Consider the following 23,500-nt stretch of genomic DNA (forward strand, 5'->3'; position numbering starts at 1 on the left):
GTCTTTGTTTTAAGGTCGAATCTCAGAGAGGACTTGTGTAGTATAAACTGCAAATTTGCAGTGGAAATATTCACAACTCCTGCTTATGATGAAGAGTGGGCTTTTTTTTTTCCTGTCATCTGCAAAACTACTGGTTGCAATCCTTATGTGTCTTCCTTGGTGAAATTTCCCTTTTGCTTTCACACACAAGGTAAGTCAATGATCTAATGGTGTCTGAGCTTCAAGTATAAGTGTATTACGGAAAATATGGTAATAACACATGGAAATAACACTCAGACTGCATTAATTCTAAGACATACTTAAATTGACATATTCCTTTTTCCTATTAAAATGTATACAATGAAGAAAGAAAAATATTTTATGAGTTTTACATACCCTACTTTAAAATGGGTATGCATGAAAAACATTTTCATTTATAGCCATCAGAAAAACCTTCATGTGATCACCTCAGTCCTCCACATGAATAAGCCAATAGATTAAATACATCTTTTCAAATAATATTTTAAATGTGATGAGATGCTTGCAGAATGACTCGTTCTCATTTAAATCAGTGGCCCTATTTCAGTGCTTCATGGGACCAAGATTTTCAAGACCAGTCTTAGTACATCTGTATGTACAGTAAGGTGATTATTAATAATTTGAACACTATTCTATAATTCCTTATAAAGAATATAACTCAGAAAGAATACTGTCATAGCTACTTTTAAGTCCGTGAACAAAGATGACTACTCAAATGTCTTTGAAAACAGTGCCAGATGATAATCTTGCCCTGTCAGTAGGGTTCTGTGACCAGACTATTTTTATTCATTGCCTAGATACACGCTTTTATTCTCTTGCTATACTCACAGTACTCTTCAAAATTGAGGAAGGTTTTGGGGTTGATTTGTTTGGGCTCTTTTTGGGTTTTGGAGGATTGGAGGGGGGCGTTGTTGTTAGTGTTGTGTTGATTTGGTTTGAGTTTTTTTCACAAAAAGGGAACAAGGAGACAACGGTGAGTTTATTCATCCAACTCTGAGGTCAGGACAAGGCTTGGTGCTTCAGAAAGTTGAGCGTGAACACTGAGGGCTACTCACTCCCTCTGGAAATCAAACCTAACATCATCTCCGGTTTGGCAGTGTAACACAAAATGCCCAAATCAAAGGCTGTTATTCTCTATTCCCTCTATACAGTGCATACAGTGTTATCATGTTATTTATTTTAATTGTGCTATGATTTGTATAATGTCATAACATTAGATATCTGGCATACTTGTGATGTTAGGTGACTATATTATTTTAGTGTAAACTAAAACTGTAGTCATGGTTAAAGTTAGAGCTGCTGAATGAAGCACATGCAAGTGATATTCAATTTTATTTAAAAAATATGGAACAAATGCACTATTGTTATCCCACAAAGCACATTTTACAGTAAATAAGGAGCAATGTAATTTCCATTAAAATTTAAAACTAAGGTAACTAAAAATATCACTGATAACAATTCTGTTGTAAAGTGGGGGAAAAGCACCATATTCTTAAATACAAGCATTTTTACATTCATAAAAATTCAAGACTTTTCATTTTGGTAGAGCACTTCAAAGAAATACAGATTTGTAGTTTAAATTGCATCATAATCATCCTATCTACACTTCGAATGCTCAGCAGCATACAATACAGAAATAATTACTAAAATGTACATACAAACAAAAAGAAAAGATGGATATGAATGCTGTTTTTTTAAAATGATGCACACATAATTGTTTTTAAGGATATGTAACACATATGTCATGTTTTACTTTCTGGTACCACAAAAGAAAAAAGCTCCCCTAAATATTCAAATCCTCATATTCTGACTCCAACTAAACTTGGTGAAGCTGGAGTTGACCTTGCACAAGACTCATGAAAACATACCAAAAAACCAACAGAATTTGTCTGACAATAAAAAATATGTTTATACACATACACTTCTTTGTAATGCATGCCTGCATGTCTATGCACAGAAATCCTTCAACTTAGCTCATGTTAAGGAGTTTCATTTCTAAGATCAAATGGAAAATAGATTAGTACCTGGTAAAGGTGTTATATTTAGCTTTGAAAAGGTCCAACTATTAAAAATGCAGAGTTCCTCAAAACATATACCAGAAGGAAGTTCTAAAGATACAGGAAATTAAAAACAAACACAAAGATATGAAATACCACCCACTCTTTCTGAAAAATTTATATTTGCTTAACACTGAGTAACCTCAGTGCCTTAGTGAACATACTGCAATTCATACAGACTTTCCAGCGTGTTGAGGAAGAATTAGGGCCTAAGAGCATTAAAAAGGTGCTTTCATTTTCTTTTTTATGCACTCAAGACATACGAGCCTTCTTGTGAATCAAATTTCTCTTGTAAAAAATATGCCTCAGTGTCAAACGCCTCATATCCAATTGCACAGTCCCACACAGGTTTCCTGCACTCTCAACCACCTTAGGATGCTTAGGGCACATTGATATTGGCACTTATTAAAAATTCTATGAAAACACTATACCTTATATTTCTTAAATACAGAATATTTTTCATATATTTTAGGGGAAAGGTGACTAGACTTATAAATTTGTCATGTATTAAAATACAGAATATATATTTAAGCTTTACCAAGTTTTGCCTCAAAATTCATTGTATCATTCAAAGTTTCTGGACAACACAGGTTAATTCCTACTTAAGTACATAAGTAACTCTGTATCAGTACTATCAGCATTGATTGCTGCTAGTTCTCCAGCAGCAGGTAATATAAATGGCTTTAATATTTGGCAAGATAAGCACAATATGACAGATTTCAGGAATCTGTCTAGCATTTGTTGTGCAGAAAAAGGCATACTATTATTAACAGAATACTAAGTTATGTCATAAAACTTCCCCTTGCAGAACGAGGACTGAAATACCACAGAAAGATGAGTTAACATGAATTATTCAGAAGTGGTTTATAACACCTGTACATCAGAACAAAAAGATTTATTTGTTCTCTGTTAAATATGCTTTGGCTTACTTTCTTAAAGATAGCTACGTAAGAATAATTTCTTTACCTAATGGCATATCCAGAATGTACCAAAACAAATAAAGTTTTTGAGAACTTTTTTCTACAAAGGAAATAAATAACCAATAAGCTACCTTCAAAAGTAGGTATTTTGTACTAACACATACCATTATTATTTGCATGGAACAATTTACAATATCAACAACTGTGTTAAAAAATAACAATGATTTAATTCCAATGGACTTGTACGTACAGAGATAGAGCAAATGTGAGAGCAAGATCAGGATTTCTTGCGTTTATTTCTCCTGTGTAAGGACTAGCATGGCACATCCTCTGCTTCTGCAGAGTCCCACTAAAGCACCTGGAATTTTAAGACTGCATATACAAATACACATCAAATTTACCATAAATATCTTACTTCTGGCCTGTCTGTTTTCATTCAGCCACTGACTAATAATGACTATAAACATATATAAATAAGCTTTGCACAGTCGAAGCAACTAAGAGTACCAATGGCTTTCCTTTAATTTCATTTTAAATGTCATTAGTTATGTGGATAGCTCTAATGCTGCAGCTCCTCCCATCTTTCTTAGCAACACTTGTACAGGCACATCCTACTATTTTAAAATAATTGATTTCACTAACAAGGGGAGAGAAATATCCATACAAATTAAAGGGGAATCTGTCAATACACAAAGTGCCAACACATCCATCAGGTAAATAAGCTAGAAAATTTACTTCCTTTAGTTCTCTCCAGAGGCTTTAGCTAGCAGTTGTATTAGTCAGAAGCTAATTATATTGGCAGTATCCCTTCAAAGGAAAAGTCCAGTGCAATATAGAAAATACTTTAACCATTACATCAGATTTGCTATGGGCTAATACAGACAGGTGTGCACACATACATTCTCTATGATGAACTTGGGAGGGAATGGAGTCTTCCACATCACAGAATAGCAGCAGTTTGTGTCTTGGGAGCATGGCTGGCCTGCTCTGTGGCATCAACAACCATAGCAAAAAGTAAGTCTGTGCTTCCCACATGCTGAAATGTGGTTAAGAGCCGTGTTTCACTGTAGGCTTGTAAAGACATCATGCAAAATCTTCACATGGGCACAGCTGACTTTCTCCCACAATTGCTTTTTTTGAAGCTGATGATTTAAGACTACTGGGAAAGAAGTAATTTTAAGATTAAAAAAAGTGACTTACTGCTTTGAAAAAGGAGAGGGACAGAAGCAGCCCAACTAGTTTGGTTTCTTTTTCTTTTTCTTTTTTTTTTTTTTTTCTTTTTTTTTTTTTTTTTTTCCCCATAAAATTCCAGCTATTATAAAAAGTAAGGTGTTCTTCACTGTCAGCCAACATAGCTGTCATAGCATCTAAAGTTCTTGTACCTAACAACAGAGATTAATACCAATGGTTCGTACCAGCAACAGATTGCAACTCTCCATGACATGACAAAGTCCAAGACAGTTCTTACTCTAGGGAAGGATTTTTTGTAAGCATATTCTTGCAAAATGACTTCATATTGTGGAATCCTTCATGGGACTTGAACCTACTCCTTGCTGAGAAAGAGTGTTAAAATATCGGGGTGCCTTTGACAGATAATATGACTTCTGTTGAAAGAAGAACATTTTCTGGTTTTATCAGCATTAAAATAATTGTTTACCCTGCACTGCCACACCAGTTTGGTTCTTTACATAAATTAGCATTCAGACATCATACTCACATGAATGGATTTGTGGGTATAGGCTTGGCTCACAAAAAAAAGCTACTCTAACGTACCTTTAAGACTAAATGAAGCACTGAAGTACTGTTCCGATAAGGTTTTTTTCCAAAGCCCAAACCTCTGTTTTTTTAACCTCCCCTACCCTCTTTAAAGAAAGCTGGGATTTTGTGCATTAATTTGTCTTGGGAGAAGCAATGTGTAATGCTAATCTCAGCAATATCAGTTCTGGAACATGTATAAAGGAGAAAATATATTGGGGAAAATGAGTAGTAAGGAGGAAAACCGGATGACTGCTGCAGGTAAGTACCAAATGTCAGATGAAATTCTAGCTCTTCTGAAGTCAAAAGCACAGAATTTGCTAAATTCCATCTCATTGCCACTGTCAATACTGTAACCAACAGATGATTTTGCAGAAAACAAAAAAGCTTCTCTTGTGAGTATTATTCTATACACATAGCTTTTTTCTACTTAAGTAGAAATCTTGAATGCTGTTTAGAGGGGGTAAAAACCTTTGAAGTATCTTCACTGCTTGACTTCTTCATGACTATGGATTAATAGTCATGATTAGTAAAGATAAGCAATTACTTCTTTTTACATAAATAAATGCTCCTCTAATTTTTACAAAGTATCTAATCCATACAATTACCATTCATTTTGCAAATACTTTCCAGGCCTGTATGAATGAAATTTATCTCCCATGAGTTACTTAAACAGAAAAAAGAGAATTTAGATTGTTACCAAAACACATAACAAAGATAAGGAAAAGGTATGAAAGGCACTTATTTTCACAGTGCATTGTCAATTATTCAGAACTTCTTGCAGACAGTTCTAAAATTCTTCATATCTGATGATTGCCAGTGATTTTGGATGACAATTCAAACAATGTCTCCAAATTTTTGCTTGCCAAAGGGTACTTAAAAAAAAAATTAAATAATAATCTCCATGCTGTCAGTTCTGAAATGATGAAGATGGATTAGCAGCTTGTCCAGAATATCAGTTAGGCCTGTAGTAAACACTTTCAAGAGGCACATGTTGGCAGAAAGCTTCTGAAATTTCAGTCTGCAAGTAAAATGCCAATTGAACGTTTAAAATATTTGTGTTTGCAGAGTTTAGCATTCACTTGTCCTTTCATGTGGGAGAAATTGATCCCTTTCATTTGCATTTTCAGGGTCATCCACTGGGTTCTTTTCTTGCATCCCACTATTTTCTGAACAAGAATCATCATCTCTGTCACCTCGATGACCTTCAACACTGTGTCTGATGCCATAAGCGAAGTAAATGAGGAAGCCTTCCAAAAGGAAAAAAGTTCATAGGGTTGTAAGGCAAGTAGTGCATTAAAAAGTAGGTGTCTCTCTATCTGAAAAGATTTTTGCAACAAAATATCCAGTGCATCATTTTTGCATAATTAAATGCTTTAATAAGTTATGGAAACTATTATCTGTAATTTATGTCTAGGTGGAATTAATACCATTTTCTAGATCTAAAAGACGACAGACTGATTCACTGGGAAGAAACCTGTTACAATCACGTTTCTAAATAATTTTGGTAATACTTACTAGGAAAAGAATCATAGCTTATTGGAAGTCTTCCTATTACCTAAAATCTATATCTGTAATTTTGACTGCAAATAAATACTTCTTCTGAAGCATGCTCTTCCTTCTGATCAGAAATATTAGCTGATTTTTATTAAATCACAGAGATTTTTTTCCAATGTTTGAAGGAAAAAAATGTTCTAAGATGGGAATCATAAGTTCTAGTGTTTGAAGTGACTGAAATGAACAAAGTACATACCAAGTAACATCCAGAAGCTAAATCTCATCCAAGTCTCTCCACTTAATTGTACCATCAAGTAAATATTTACCAGTATACTGAATGATGGCAAAAATGGCAATAGTGGAACCTAAAAGGAAATATTTAATATGTTTGTATTAAACAGAATTTGTTTTACATGTCACATTTCAGGTATGTAACACAAACTAGAGGTAATGTGTATTCACTAATAAACAATAGACTTTTTTTTTTCTGTTGTAATGTAGTGAAATTTTCACTGGGTTTAGCCAACAATTTCTATAGATCTTAAACTTTTAAAATACAATATGTTTAATATATATTCTCTAAGGCTATAGAAAAACTTTCTGGTTTGTGTGGGACATATACTAATGAATTCCTGTATTTACAGCTGAAAAAATTCTCTCTCCTCTCTCTCTCTCTCTCTCTCTCTTTCTCTTTCTCTCTCTTAGTCTGAAATACTCCCCCAGCCCCACCAGATTTTTTGACCTTCATCACTATATTTCATTATTTCTGTTAAATACCTGATCTTAGAATATAAGTGAAAGTGCAGAATGAAAGGACTTATACTCTGTATTGGGTCCAAAGGATTTGAGATTACACAGACCAGTGATTGTACACTCATCAGTTTCTGACTTGTTTTTCCAGCTTTTAAGTTCTCTCTCCCACTCGTTAGAATCCATCCAAAGCTCTCATTAGAGAATAACATAAAAATGAAGTTATTCACCATAAAGGCTACTTTCTGCTGGTTCTGAGGCTGCCTTTGGATGAGGAGAATGGTAACTATGAAGGATATCACCAACAAAGCAAGAAGGCCAATACTCCAGGGCTCCAAGTCAACAATGAAATGAATCCCATATGTAATGAGGACACTCAAGCCACAAATCAAGCAAGCTGTATGGAAAACAAAATTACAGAAATAGGTCACTTAATCTCTGCATTGAAGAGAAAGTGACCTTTAAGAAGAGTGATAGCAAGCTTCAACAGGTACTGTTACTATGAATATGCTTAATTAAATGAAAATGACTTTAGATTAGATCAATTAATAAAAAAGGATAAAAGCACAAAATGACATGTATGAATGAAAGAAGGCATGTTATCAGTGGATTTTTAATTCTGTCTTTAATAAGATTCCACTATAAATGTTAATGCATACATGAGTTTGGACAACCAAATGCTTACCTAAGAGACCCACTAAAAAGTTAACTATAGCTGCAGTCTGCTCAGTCGGTAAACTGGATGGATTAATCAAGGCCTGAGGACGGAAGCGATTCTCTTCTATCATGTTGATCTGTGACTCACTTACTGCAGATTCCCTTTCAGCTGCAGCCAAAGCTGCTTTTTCTGGAGAGTATTTTGGTTCCTCATAGGTGGGTTGGTACCTATGCATAATAAAACAGAATGGTAAAAAACATTAAGCATTCTTCTGGATTTGAAGCAATATGACTCTAGGAATGTACTGAAGTACTGAATTCTTTACAGTAGAGCATTAGAATTTCCCAAGTTATAACTGCACTGCAACAGCATTAATAGTCACTATCATATATAAAAATACTACGACAACTCACTTTTTGGATTGGTTTGGTTGGAGATTTTTGGGGTTTTTTTGGCAGTTTTTTAAGCTACCTGAATGCACCAATAACTCAGATAAATGACCAGTCCTGTACAGAAAGAAAGGACAGGCTCTGGTAGTCAGCAGCAAGGAAAGAGTAAAGGATTTTGTTTCCGACTTGCTTCCCATACTGTAAGAGGCTTCTAACTGGTTTTAACTGAAAATTGACATCTGCTTTGTTAGCTTTTAAATTTCTTTAATAAAAAACGTATGGTGAGTCATTTTAAAATAGAATAGGCTTCTTTTTTAAAGTGTAAATTATTTCAACAATGAATTTGAGCTGAATTTAAGCTGTTACACTTTTCAAAGTCAATTACTTAGCCTTAAGTAATAAAGGGTGACTTTTTAAAATATAAAGAGCAACATAATAAAGTGAGCTAAAGTAGCTAGCAATATATAATTCCACAGCTTTACAAACACGCCTGATACCAGAGAAGTATTTTTTTCTCAATGAGTGAGATATCTTTTACTGAGAAGTATTTATATTCTCACTCATTGAGAGATAATAGTTGCATTCTCTTCTAGGGCTACCATGTCTTAAAACACTTGTCTGTTGTATATTTCTGACTAGGATAATATAAAGCAACTATTTGAACTTGTTCATCCTGTGAACCACCTAGAACATCTTCACATATAGTCCCCAAAATACAGTATGCCTCATGTACAGAATAGATTGTATTTATATACAAGTATCATTCACTAAATTCTGTACTCAGGCTTATATTTAGTACCTTTGGGACTAGTTCTTGGACCAATACTTCTTCTGGAAAATAAAAGGTGTCTAGATTTCACCAGTAGCTTTAACCCGACTCACTGCTATACTTATTAACAATATACCATTGTTTTTTTTTGAGGAGTCACTACTTCTCAGAAACCATTTATATGCTTACAACTCCTGGCTATCTAGTAAAAAAACATGTCTTGTAAGTATTTATTTACAGTTTATTTACTGACCAACCCAAATAAATCTCACAGTAGAATACAAAGGATGTTTTTGGCTCACCTAAGAATGAGGACACAGGTTGCCACAAGTGAATAAGCAAGAAGTGTGCCAATAGACATCATGTCCACTAAAGCCTTTAGGTCAAACAGAAATGCCATTACAGCTAAAAAAGAAAAGGAATGAAAAAAAATTCTATGAGACTGACATGTAATTGTAGAATCATTCACACTGGGAAAGAAGTTTAAGATCACCAAATCTAATATTAATCTTGGCAGTAATGGTTAAAGATATGCTAAACTAAGATTTTAAAATCCGTCCACAGCATAACTTACTGTTTTACTGACAGCAATATGAGTGAAATCATGATAATCCTTAAAAACATGTTTTTAAGCTACTGATATCATTTCAAATCTAATTCCCTACAGCTGGGAATCTCATTCATATAGATAGGCATTGATGTGTCATACAGCCATGCTGCATAATCAAATGCTTATATTGGACTCATTAGGATATAAGTATTTGCACCCATATGATTGAATTTGGGCCATATTAAAAATACACTTTCATAGAATGAAGTTCAGGTCCTGCAGCAGAATCTCACCAAAGCTGAAAGGATTGATCCCAACAGAAAACATAATTGTGATGTAACATTTCTGCTGAGCTGGGAAAGAGCACCATGTGAAGAGGACTTTCAGAAGTTGTCTCAAATAAAATTTTGAGGGTTTTTTTTAAACGGTTATCTTACTGAATATAGTTTTCAATTCACCTTCAGGAACGATATCAGTAACATCTCTCAAGAATTAATATTCTTATAATCACTGAACTCAGAGGCAGAAACTTCCATGACAGTGGAAGTAATTACAGAAATCTCATTTTTATAAAAGCTAATGCCACATTCATTTGGAGATTCTGGAATACTTTTTTTGTCTATGCTGTTTGCACACAGAAACACATTATTTGTAAAGAAATTAGGAGAAGCTATCAGTAAATGAAAGGCTAATTCCAATTGATTTGAAATACATGTGCCTCTTAAAATACAAATACATGTGCGTCTTTGAAATACAAAGTGCCTCTTAAAATATTTGTATTTTATTAATATTTTTGAGGTGCAGATTTTTGGAATCATCAGTAATATCAACATCAAAAGGAACTATTAAATGCAGTCTTTATACACTGTGTGTATAGGCACACCCAAATTATTCTATATTCAAAATATTTATATTTAATATTTATGGTATGTGTTTGTTAATGTATTTGTAGACAGCTACGTAAGAGCACAAACACATGGACACATACTCCCCTGGTATTTGATCCTAAAGAAGGAAGCAAAATGTGATTTTCTGAAAACAAAACTGCTAGATTACAGAACTTTTATATAATCTGGGAGTCTCTTTTTCCAATTAAGAAAGACTATCCTATTTTTTTTCATGAGAGTGGATGTTCCTAAATCCAAAAAAGCAATTTGCAGTGTAGATTTTTGAATACCTCTCTGCTTTTCATGCTCTAAAGAGCAAAGCTGAGGAAGAACAGACCTCATGTACAGTAACTATATTTAATTTTTAATCCCAGCTTTAAAAGGCTACTCTGTAGCCTGGATATTCTTTAACTTTAGAAACAAAGGGAAAAATGCCTGCAAGTTCCTTCTTAGTAGCTCCTCTCTACTAAGATGAAAAAAAAAAAAAAAAAGCAAAGTATTTCTTTTCCACCTCTCTTAATTCTACTCCAAGAGACAATGGTAGGTCCATTTATGGTGAAACTGGACTGACACCAAAATGCTTTGCCGTGTGCAGAGGTCTGCCGTGGCAATTACCACCTGTGAAAAGGTCAGTCACATAATAACATGTGACAGTTGCCTCAGCTGTAGTTTCGACTTGAGAACTTTAATCAAACATCTCATCTCCTTAACATTTCTTACAGCTGTAAAACTATTCATGCTGCAAATGTATAGAAAGGTCGGATAATATAGGCTGTCGCATACATCCATAGCTATTCTGTCAAAACTATTTATGATAACAAATTACCAAATATGGATTTAAAAAAAAAAAAATTAGAAGAAGAAATTACTCTTTCTCCAGCAGTAGATAAAGCTGTTTTCCAGTGAGCTGTTGATGCACCAGATTCCTCAAATTGTCTAAAAGCAGTCCAATGTCAACTGCTGCAGAGCTACAGGCAGGGCTGTATAACTGTACCAATCACTCTACCAGCTGGGTTACACACTATTCTTTCTTCTCATCATTACTGTGATTTCATATAAAGATCTTGATTTCATCCCACAAAGCTGCTCTTCCAAATTCTTACAGGAGAATATGTCAGTAAGATAAATTCAAATAAAATAAAGTTGAAATAATAAAAGTAATGCTGTGCAATCTGTTTGTACTTTGACCAAAGAAAAGGGAACTGATAATAATGCTTCATGGGGGAACTATCTGGACAATGACTGTGCCTTTCTGCATTATTGTCAAGTAAGCAGGGTGAGCAGTTCCAGTCTCATGGCATCTGAAAATGACCCTGATTATAAATAAAAATATTTTAATCTTATTCCTGAACCTCTTACTTGAGATTAATTTTGCCCAAGGTTGCTAAAAGTTCTAGGGCCTGTATTTGATATTTGAATTGCTTAAAAAATTTATTTATTTGCCTTTGACCTAAATACTTCTAAAGCTTCCAGTTTTTCCTGGGTGATTAGACATCCCACTAAAATGACAATGCAATTTGGGCACAGCTATATCTACCTCTACAAGAAGTATGAACAAAAGTGAAAGAATTTTATATTAAGAATTTACATTAGGAGTTGACAACGGCTCCCAAAATACTGTTTTGGTAAAATATGTGTAGGCATGTATGTGTATACATGTATGTACAGACATGTAAGCTCCCAACACATACATGCCTCTTAACTACAACTTGGTAAGCCTATAAAACAACAATCATTTTCTTTGGAAGACAATTTTTAAAATCTTTGTAGTTTACACAAAAGTTGATCCTGCTGCAAATGTAATTTTTTTCCTTATATCTCATAATAAAAAATGTGACAGTTATTTTCCCCCCTTTATAGATGAGATAAATATACTAGGTCTACATCAGACAAGGAAGCCCTGTCAGTAGAGCATCAGCCTAAGGGACTCAAATTAAGTAACAAGTTTATTCACCATACAGGGGGTTAATATAAAAAAAAAAAAAAAATTAAAAATTGAATTCTGTGACATTAGGGCCATCACCATCACCATGATTGGCTTGATCTGGAGTTCTTACACCCGTTGATTACTCAGTAATTTTATTCCCATTGTACATGCAAGGGAAGTTAACAAGCAGCCCTTTTCAAAAATATAAAGTACCATGCACGTGCATAGAGTGTTTAAATCTGAGCTTCAAGTAACACGGGCTTTGAGAGCTTACCAGAGATGACCCCTGCTGTCAAGGTGGCAGAAACTGGTGCCTGCCTCTTATTCACTTTGGCAAGAAAACTAAAGAGTAAACCATCACGTGCCATGGCAAACAGAATTCGGGGCAAAGGGAACATAGAGCCGAGAAGACTAGAACAGAAAAATGTATAGTTCAAGTACAGGTTATTAAAAGCACAATGCTTTACTGGTAAACCCAACTACAAAAAAAGAAAGCTTGGAGGAGTTAATGGGTTTAGGTATAGTTTTGCTTAGGCTCTGTGTTGCTGCTCTTGGGATTTTGTTTGGTTGACTGATGTTCTTGGTTTTGGGTTATTGTTTATTTTGACCCTAGGCTTTTAAAGCATTTGAGATAAACCAAAAGGTAAAAATCTTGGTAGAGGTAGAGGAAAGTTTTACTGGTAGACTACTTTACCTAGCAACAAGCAGATTTGATCATTTCAGTCCAAAGCAAGTCAAAGCTGCACAACAGTGGTTTATTTCCATATATGCAATGTGTTTAGCAGTGCACCTTTCTTTACAAGGACCAACTCTTAGTCTCACCTGCTACTGCACCAGACGATAGAGTAGCAACTAGTGGGGTCTTCGTTTTGGAATTGATTTGAGCTAGACATTTGAAAAGCAACCCATCCTTCGCCATAGCATAGATTACACGTGGTATTGGGAAAATGGATCCAAGAAGACTGAGTAAAAAGCAAACACATGCAACATGGCAAACACAATTCATGCAGAGTTGTATTCATGGACAAAATAAAAAATGTTAATTAATGGCATGTATAGAAACATACTGTATGGTTGTAAGACAAAACCAGAAAGCCCCATAGCCCAAGGTACTACAGATCAGACACAAATATTAACTGCAAAGTTGATTTATTATTATTATTAATTAATTAATTTAGGTAATGAAATTGCTTCATCAGACAGAATCCAGATTTGCAAGATAACCTTTGCCATCACCGTAGTTCTTGGGTGTTAATGGACCAGGAACATGTTCCAGATCACACTAACTATGCAATTAAGCTTTAGTATTCCTGGAAAAAGTCTGTCAGTCAGCAGCAGCAAATAAATAAGCATAAGCAGCATCCCTTACACTCTATATTTCCATGTAAGTCTGCTGATTAACAGTACTTCAAAGTAAGCACCATACAAGTGTACTTGGGCAGATTAATTATTTTGATTAAAGCACCTCTAGGCAAGCTGCATTAGGACTTTTTTTTTAAGAAATAAAGCTAATTAATTTAGATTTGTTATTAGCAGAACACATAAAGCTTTTAAACTATTGATAACTTGAAGCTCTTAAACATACTTCTTAAGTTATGTGGTTTCTTTCCCTCAAAGAGAAATACTTAAGAAAACAAAAGGCAAAATCACATCCAGTATAACTCTGCAGCAAGCATACAAGTTTTTAACCAGGTGAAGTTTCCTTTCTTGCTTTAGAGAAACAACTATATCACTTGAAGAAGGCATAGCTCTTACATTCCACAGATGCTATGTACATCCATCCAGTAACGTTTGTGGGACACAAGTATTAAGGTTAGACAGGAAAGAAATTAACTGATTTTGATGTGTGAGTGTACCTTCCACAAAGCAGGTAGATTCCAAAAAATTCCAGAAAGTTCTTTGTTGTTTAACTTTGTAAAGTTCATTTATCCTACCCTTCTTTAAGTAGATTTGCATACATAATGGAAATATTAATAAACATCTTTACCCTGGCAAAACAAGTTCATGATATAGCACAGTAACAGGAAACTGTAAAGACCAAAAGTAATTAATTGTACCTCTAAACTGAGGAGTATGAAATACAGTTTCCTTCGTTTGGTTCTAAACTAACAGTAGTCAACAGATTGAAAGAATAATCTCTGACAGGAATAAATATAATTCTTCAGAATACACTGGAAAAAGAGACCAACAGTTCAAATTTATAAAAAGACATTCTCACCATCTCAGTTCACTTTGTATTCCAGCATTAATTTCTTTAATCTAGTTTCTTATATGTAACTGCTACTATTTATCAGTGTAAAGAAAAAATCTATTAAACCCTCCAACCTGAGGGGACCATGACAACTATATAGAAAATAACTATAATCCCAGGATGAGCTGTGTAACTGGGACATTCTTCAGTCAGTCCTACATTTCTTTTAGTCTTTCTGGAACTGCTTCATGTTTCTATCCACTCCTGTATCTAAATGTTCTTTTCCTTTAAACCACTGCCCATAGTCAACAAACCCATATTCAGGCTGATGCCTGCAGGGTTATGTCAGAGTGCTGTTAGTACTAGTGCTTCCACAGCCAACTTGTTTTCCTTTGTGGAAAGGCAGCCAATGTTCTTACCACTGAAGCATATGGAAATTACTCCTTTCCTACATAAGGCCAGGTAAAAGATTGGCATCAGCATTTTTCTATCCCTAAGTTCAAATATCAAGCAATTTTCTATTTTATTAAAGTGTTTGTATCCTATTACAATTAGAGGTGTAATATATTTGTACACATACTAATATATATTGTGCCCTCCCTGATCTTTTTAATCAAAATCATAAGGTTAAATTCACAGTTTCACAAAGGGGAATAAATTATAATATTTTCACAGCTATAACCTGCACCTCAAATACCCACACAAAAACCACAGGAAGGGATGATGTGAGAACACAGACTGGCTACTGGAGGAAAACAGACAGGCAATGAAGATGAGGAGTGAAGCTAGTTAATCATGTCTTCAATTTTGCCTGCAAATACACAGAGCCCATAAAGCTGCTGAGTCACTGGGAATGGACAGAGAAAAAGGATAAATGGGTGAGGTTTACTTTGTCAGTTAATAAAGATAACTTGCAGGTCATATGTTTGAAAATACTTACTTACATTAAAAAAAAAAAAAAAAAAAAAAAAAAAAAAAAAAAAAAAAAAAAAGGTGTAATAAGCTTCTACCAAAGAGGCAGAGTTCAATAACAGTACAGTTCAATAAAAAGAACCTAAATTAACACAGCTACTGTCATGTACACCTGCTTAAGGCTTGCTAATACTTATTGCTAATTACTTGCCTCGACTGAGCCTTCAAAATGAACACATGAGCATATATATATAAATGTAGTATATTATCTATCAGCTTTTGCCAATAGAATTAGTATTTCAATGTCTTTACCTTGTAGACAAAGCACAGAGGGATCCCACTGCTACAAGGTATTTAGCAGGACCCCATCCAACATATTCAAATGCTACTGGCAGAGGACTTTTCTCATCTAGCAGATAGTATGGCATCATAAGTGTCAGTGCAGCTGAAACTCCAAAATAGGCCATGAAGCAGACAAGTAGGGACACCACAATTCCTATGGGTATAGCTTTCTGAGGATTCTTGACTTCTTCTCCTGAAAAAAATGAAAAGAAAACACCCCACCAAAAATTTGTACTAATTTTCTCCTTCAGCTTTAAGAGATAGCATCAAATCACTTGTTAATCCAAGTCATGGGGATCATATCTGTAATAGAAGTTTTAAAAACCTGAGTAAAATCAACTGAGACACACAGAACAGAAGCCAGTATTTTGTTGTGAAAAATAACATTAAAAGAGTGGTAAATTAAAGGTCATAAAATACATTATATATTCAAGCTACTTCAAGCCTATAATTTTCAGTTATTCACCTACACTTTCAATGTACTCAACATACTCATTCCCTATCAGCCATTAGGAAAAACATCTTATCTCAGAGAACTGTAAAAGTGAGCAGGTGACTAACATTATTTGAGCAGAAAAGTTGTATACTAAGCACTTTCCAGACTTAGAAAGTAACAGTCATTTCTTTAGAACAGGAATAAAATAAACAGAACCTCCTCCTTCTTCCAAGAAAGACAGCCACGTTCCAGAATGAACTTAGACTCATTCTACATTGACTGGAAGAGGTTTGGAAAAAAGCAAAGCAAGAAGAGTAGACAGATTATTATATTGTTTGTGGTTCTTTGGGTTTTTTTTGCAAAATTCTCCCCATGTTAAACATATATACACACATATAAATACTGTACCAGTTGTTGCAATGCAGTCAAATCCAACAAAAGCATAAAAACAGGTTGCAGCACCAGCCAATGTTCCTGTGAAACCGTATGGCATAAAGCCACCACTCCCATACATACTTGTCACATTTTCATAGGATGAGCGGTTCCTATAAAGAACAAAAATACAGCAGAAAGATAATTTTCCCCCCATTAGTGGTAGAAAACTACATGCACCCTCCTACCCTAAAACTCTGAAAAAAATGTTTAAGTGTTCTCATCATGGCAGAGGTCTGCTTTAAAAACTGCATGAGGTGACATTTTTATGTCTAAACTCGTAAGAAAGAGAAAAATAGCAGCAAAAGGAAGAACATCTGAATCAAGCAACTATCTTAATTGCTTTGAAGTTTGTGACAAAACATATTAAAACACTAATAGTGTTTATTATAATAAAGCATGTGTAAGAGAAAACTTCTTGGAATATGAGCAAATAAATAGATTTTTAAAAATTACTCTGTTATTGCAGTAAGGTTTCTGAGATATTCTTCACTTATCTTCCAGTTGTCAACTTCACCTTTCACAAAACCAGAAATCATAACGAAGAGTAGGACCAAGATGTTAATAGCAGTGAAAATTTTATTCACCCATGCAGACTCTTTTACTCCAAAAGATAAAAGACCTGTAAAATAAAAATATTTTATAGATGTGAATGGCTCATTGTACTAATAAAATGGCATTTTTAAGAAGGGATACATGTAAAAGAATGTGTGTTTGTGTATATATATATGTATGTATCTGTATATATATATTTAAAAAAGCATTATCACAAACTTGCTAGACTCTTTAACAGCATGATAACAGGCAAATATATTGGAAATCACATAAGAGAAAGCTTCTTCTTCAAGTATTTAAAAGTGTTTTTGGCAATGGCTGCTTTTTACTTCTCCGAGATGCCAATCTATATCTCTGTTTTATGCCATGGAGTACAAGTAGCTACAAGAATTCTATGCTTTGTAAAAACAGATCGGTAGAATATATTCCTTACAGAAGAATTATCTGTTAGATTAAGAAAAGAAGCACAATTATTAAATTAACAATATAAGTGATTGACTTTACATTTTTCAGGGCACATCCATCAGAGTAAGTCCTATTTCCTAGTTCATTATTAAAAGCTTTAAAAGAAATGCAATGTTTGTAACACTAATGCACAGAGATTCTAGAAAACAATCACATGGAAAATATACATGGCTTTAGATTACAGAGTAGAGCATTTAAACAATCTGAAAGCTATTCCATTGGGATTCTGTTTTATTATTAGATTTTTAACAATTTTAAGTGTTAAAGTGTTAGCAGTTTAATGGAACAGGCAGTGAGCAGATCAGGGAAAAAATAAATACAATTGGAAAGTTTTCACAGGTCCTTTGCACATACATACTTTCCCTCATTATTTAGAGATTAAGTCTGAAAATTTTAAGCCTCTCAAAATTATGTCTAAAAAGTTTCTGACTCCGTTAATGAGATATTTGCTGTCTTATCAGAACACAGAAATTATCTTATAAGCTGCTCAGGTTTTCTTCACCAATGGCATTTTTATTGAAATAGATGTATGCTTTCTTCAGCTCAGTTCTTCCCAAAAAGGCAGTGTCTCAATCAGTCTAATGCAGTGTGAATCACAGTATGTGTATTTTTAAAGTCCTTTCATTATAAAAAAGAAAGAAAAAAAAAACAAAATAGAACAAAAAAAAAAAAAAAAATCACACAAAAAATCCCCAAACACCCCAAAAATCAAGCAAACAAAAAATAACCAAAAAATAACCAACCAAAAAAACCCCGAAAAACCCCACAAACAAAACAGAAAAAACCCAAACTCTAGATTTCAGTGTACTTTTCCTTGTGCTTAGCACATAACATGTGCTGTAAAACATCACCTGCTGCTCCTATGATTCAGCTTTACACAGCTCACAATCCAATTACTGTATCATGCTCAGCCTACACAGCTATCCCCACTGCCCCTCCTTTCAGTAGTCGGGAATTTCACCCAGTTCAGTCACTGAGGGTTTGGCTTTTTAGCACAGACACCTGGAGAGGCAATTTGCAGCACAAATGTGAAAGGAGTGAAGAAGGAATGATGGTAGGGATGAAAAGACAGAAGACAAATTAAAACTCAGGAGCAGTGATGAACAACAAGGGAAACATTTCCCCTCTTTTTTCAAGAACCTCTAATTCATATGTTCTGAAGCAAAATGGCAGTGGAGAAAATATAGAAGATGTCAGCATCTAAACTAGGACTGTATAGTTTGGTTTGTGAAATTTCAATGCCCTGCTTTTCAGTGTGTTATTTTTCCCTTCTTTATTTGGAAGAGGTAAAAGGTCTGCTTCAGTTATATTCCACATTCATTCCCAGCCCTTCTGAGGACATAAGGGTCTGAACTGGTCCTCTAGGCAACTCTGAGCCACAAACATGGCAGGATGCTGGACTGGTCAAGTCAACTCCCAGATTTTCCTAAGCATAAGAAGCCATTCTTTTATGTACAGAGACCTAATAAATCTTCAGATGCACTGGTCAATCATACTAGCAGTAGATAGAACAAAAATATTTTCCTGTGTCAAAAAAAACCAAAAAAACACTCATAACAAGAGAACCAGAGAACAGGTTATATACATATAATTTAGTTGCACTTTCCAGAGAAGAAAAGCTCTTGCTTTGGTTTAATCCAGAGACTGAGTATAACAAGTATATGAGATATGGATAAGACCTCTATTGAATATTAAAATGCTTCTAGTTGCCTGAAAATGAACTGCACCCTTTAGAATACATTTCCTGCTTCCTTCACTCCCAGTGGCAGTAGGAAAATTTCCATGTGGTAAATAAATGTTAAATGCAAACATGGAAATAAGTTGCAGTATTTTTGAGCTTTCTGATCCCTCAAATAGCATGTAGCTAGCTAGTGTCAGTGTTTGTAACTTAAAAGCATGATACATGAGTAAAGACAGAAACCGGACTTGGAAGAGTAGACAGGCAAGGTTTACTCAGGTTTCAAACTGGTCTGTTGATAAGTATCTTGGTCAGACAAACTCTAGGATAAACAACTGAAGACTTAAAAAGGGCAATGTTATTATACACCAAATAAGTGAACAATTTAAATGGAAAAACCTTACAAATGCCCTCTACATGCACAATATATAATTGAAGGAGACCACATCACCAAACAACACTGCTTAATTTCCAGGCACTCTGAAAGCATTTATTGGTGATAAAGGCATGAAAACACAGGGAACTGTGTAATTCTCCCTTTACCATCAATCTGTATCATGGGTTTCATAAAAAAGTACTGACAAGTGATTAGTTCATGTCTCAGTTTCAAGAGAAGAGGGTGCATGTTAAAATTTGATTGCATACATTTTATTCAATTCACGGAGCCGTTGTGCCAGTACAAAATGTGCCTCTGAACTTCCTTAAGGTATTACTGGTGCAAAACCCTACAATTTAGGATTTCTAACTGTAAAACGTCACAATCGCCATAAATTAAGCCATATATTGTCTTACCTGATAAAAGTAATATAAGGAACACAGCAAAGAAATCAGGATATTCTGCTAGCCCCGAGTAATTCATTTTGAAGTAGGCACTGAAGAAATGACCAATCCGTTTTCCAAGAAGTTCATCAAAGGTGCCACTCCAGGCTCTTGCTACACTTGAAGTACCTTCATAAAACACATGCATGTTTAGGCTTTTACATCCATACAGTGGGATACAGATGCTTCTAGTGAAAAAGCAACAAAACTAAGCCTAGTGCTATTTGTATTTTAAAAAGCAGAGCCTGTGATTGTTCTGCTGAAGAATTTTAATGTTTAAGAATTTTGCTTGTTAAATGGTAACAAGTTTTCTAGAACCAAAGTATATAAACTTTTGACTCATTTATTCCCAAAATATTGCAGACATTATTTCCGTGTCATTTATGCCTGATCCTGGTAGAAGCTTAATTCTAGAATTACAATATGACATATATTAAACAATAAAAATCAGTGTAAGAAAGCACTTTAAGAAAGAACAGGAAGGAAAGTTTGCCTACCTACTGTAAGAAAAGCAAAAAAAAAAATTACTAGCAAGATGTATGTTACTAGAGTCTGTATTTAAAATCAATACTCTCCTGTGGTAAAGAGTGCATGGCTAAATACAATCCTATTTGTATAACTCTCCTCTCATTAAATATCTTTTAATACAATATTGAGGAACATGAGTTTTGTAATGATTTGAGTAACCATCCTGTAAGTACACATCTAAAGCTAGGCATGCTCGTACACAATATAATGGAAGTTTGGAACACATTCCTCTGGGGGAAATAACTTTTAAATCCAAAAATGTTATTTCTGCTGAAGTACTGAATAGCTATTTGACTATCTGCCACAAAAGCATTTATTTTATTTAGATCTGGTCAATTTTGTATTTTATGGGATTACCTGATAGGACAGCACTTAATTAGCACAAGGATATAGAAGCAAGTTAGTACTTAAACACTGTGACTTTCCTGTAAGATACTAGAGTGTAGTCCCTGTAAATGTCCTGGCTGTGTATATTCAGAAAAAAAAATCCATATTGATTTTACTGAAATTATTTTGATGACCAATGATGGCAAATAAATCCTGTTTCTTTTTGTGCATCATCACTGAACTGTCTGACACAATCTTCATATAAGGTATGTGGTTCATATGTCACATTGTTACAAAAACATCTTGCAAAACCCTTGTTTGCAATGGTGATGCACCATTGAAGGAAAGGAAACAACCTAATGAAATTATTTTGGTCATTTCGTCTCAGCAAGACTAAAAGGATATAGTAGCTAAACATAGAGACAGTAAAGAAAATCAGCCTTAAGTCTGCATCTTTTATCTGCTGTCTCAGAAACCCCTGGGACAGTGCTTGTTCTTCTGCTTACCTATAATATAGGATAAAACAAGGTTCCAGCCAGTGATGAAAGCCCACAGTTCACCTACTGTAACGTAGGTGTACAAATATGCAGAACCAGTCTTGGGAACACGAGCACCAAACTCGGCGTAGCAGAGACCTGCCATCACCGATGCAAGGGCAGCAATGAGGAAAGAAACAACGATGCTAGGTCCAGAATTGGATTTGGCTACTTCTCCAGCAAGGACATAGACACCAGCACCAAGGGTACTTCCTACTCCCAGGGCTATAAGGTCCAGTGTGGATAAGCATCGGCACAGCTTGGAGTCCTCGAGACTTTCGCCACCGATGTTCTTCTTCCGCACCAGACACCGAATAAAGGACAGAGCTGGTCCACAGGGCAACATGGTGGATGTGGAGCTGTGAAATGAAGGAACTTATTCTGCTATGTAAAGGGTAGTGTAGACTCTGGTGAAAAACAATAGGGAAAAGAATTTGCATTAAAACTTTAATCACATCTATTAACTAAGATATTCACACTGCTTTGTGACATTAAATAAGATGGCATGTGCTCTTTCCCCAGGAAACAAATTAGGGATACACTATTTCTAATTTTAGATGTAGCACTTATGTCTCCAGGGAAAGAGATCCATTATCTTTAGGTTTATTACACTGCATAAAAAAGAAGAAATAGTTTCTAATTATCTGCTAATGGTCACTTCTTGACCACTTCTAAAACATAAACAGCTCATTATCTCATATATCATAGAGCCTTTTAGGAAAAGAATCAACACCAACATCAATAAGGAGTTTAGGGAACTATAACTAAGACTATAACCAGCAAAAGTTTAAAATACATTATTCTGACAGCCCAAAATCAATGTTCTTTTGTCTTCAAATACATAGCTTTTGTCTTTAGAATTTGCTATTATGTATTTATATATTTATATATATATCTCTAAGATAAGCTGTGTATTGGTTTCACATGCTAGGGGGTGGAGCCGCCTGAGGGAAGCCGCACCAGGCCGGATGGTAGGAGAGGCTCTCCTGTGTCTGGAGTCTTCCCCTGTGAGCTGCTGGAACCAATCAGAGAGCTGATTTGGTGATGGACAGCTCGTGAAACCAATTGAAGGTTATTTCGCTTTCACAAATAATCTTGGCTCAAGCTAACTAACCCTCTTTCGGCTTCCGGCCTCCTGAGGTGCGGTAGTCCCTGGCTGGGGCCCTGGCCCGGCTCCGGGCTCGGCCTGGGGCCCAGCTCAGCACCCCTGCCCTGGCTCTGCAGGGGGCTCAGCTTGGCACCCTGGCCCCAGCTCTGTGGGAGGCCCGGCTTGGCACCCCAGCCCCGGCTTGGTGGGGGCCCGGCCCCCCAGACCGCATGGCTCTGGGTGGCCCCGCGCGGCCCGGGCTTGACTCTCCACGTGGCGTGGCTGAGCGGGGAGAATCGGGGAGCCACCAAAGGCTCTCCCTTGCCCCTCCCCGTTCTGAGAGGAGAGGCTTCCAACTGCCCATCTGGCTTCTTCACAATCTGGATACAATTTTAACTTCTTTATGCCTGGATAAGATTCTCGATCTCCTGAGCTCCCCTGAATGAGAAGAAATAAAGCATGGAGACTACAGAGGTCAGCGGAATGAAGATAAAGTTCCTAATGGGAAGAGATTGAAAAGATGCAACTGATAAGCACCTGAAAACTGTTTTTGTGGGCTAAGGGGATTGTGACTTCACTAAAATTCCTTTAAACTGTGAAATATACTTGGGGAGGTTTGGATGCTTGAGAAGAAGATTTTTTTGCCTCAGGGAAATGGAGCTCTTTCTGTTCTGGGACTGGAATATGAACAGAGACATTTGATAGAGAAGGAGATGAAGAGAATTTTGTTTTTCAGCAGCCTGCCTTTAAAAGTGGTACCCCAGTTGTGTAACATAACCCATAGCACAGCTCTGGAAGGACTGTGAAAATGGGAAGAGAGTCATAATCTGCAGTTTTTCCCAGGTGGATGTAGATTGTGAAGGTGAAGACACCCCCTAAGCCATAACTAAAAAAGGGACTTTTCTCTCTTAAGTGAACTGAAATGATTATTTGGGTGGATAACTGATTGAAGTGTTTTCTGTATGATGTTGTTAAGGAATGTGGAATGAAGGGAGGAGGGAATAATCTAGGAACC

General features: G+C 35.5%; 1 protein-coding gene across 7 annotated transcripts in view; it reads right to left on the reverse strand.

The window, feature by feature from the left end:
- Positions 1 to 1,331: 1,331 nt before the first annotated feature.
- Positions 1,332 to 23,500, reverse strand: part of SLC7A2 (solute carrier family 7 member 2) — a 53,679-nt gene continuing 31,510 nt past the window's right edge. For 3 of the 7 annotated variants that reach the window (XM_056489631.1, XM_056489630.1, XM_056489632.1), the window contains 11 exons: positions 21,369 to 21,805; positions 19,981 to 20,136; positions 16,947 to 17,112; positions 16,467 to 16,603; positions 15,593 to 15,815; positions 13,000 to 13,139; positions 9,116 to 9,218; positions 7,683 to 7,882; positions 7,228 to 7,394; positions 6,504 to 6,612; positions 1,332 to 6,000 (listed from right to left, as the gene is read on the reverse strand). In XM_056489631.1, coding sequence (XP_056345606.1) covers positions 5,822 to 6,000; positions 6,504 to 6,612; positions 7,228 to 7,394; positions 7,683 to 7,882; positions 9,116 to 9,218; positions 13,000 to 13,139; positions 15,593 to 15,815; positions 16,467 to 16,603; positions 16,947 to 17,112; positions 19,981 to 20,136; positions 21,369 to 21,744 — 1,956 coding nt within the window. In that variant the 5' untranslated portion in view covers positions 21,745 to 21,805 and the 3' untranslated portion in view covers positions 1,332 to 5,821. Of the gene's footprint in view, positions 6,001 to 6,503; positions 6,613 to 7,227; positions 7,395 to 7,682; positions 7,883 to 9,115; positions 9,219 to 12,451; positions 12,589 to 12,999; positions 13,140 to 15,592; positions 15,816 to 16,466; positions 16,604 to 16,946; positions 17,113 to 19,980; positions 20,137 to 21,368; positions 21,806 to 23,500 lie in introns of all 7 variants that reach the window. The other 4 variants (XM_056489635.1, XM_056489634.1, XM_056489633.1 and 1 more) reach the window with 3 other exon arrangements.

The sequence above is a fragment of the Oenanthe melanoleuca genome, chromosome 4, assembly GCF_029582105.1.
Source record: "Oenanthe melanoleuca isolate GR-GAL-2019-014 chromosome 4, OMel1.0, whole genome shotgun sequence".
Taxonomy (NCBI): domain Eukaryota; kingdom Metazoa; phylum Chordata; class Aves; order Passeriformes; family Muscicapidae; genus Oenanthe; species Oenanthe melanoleuca.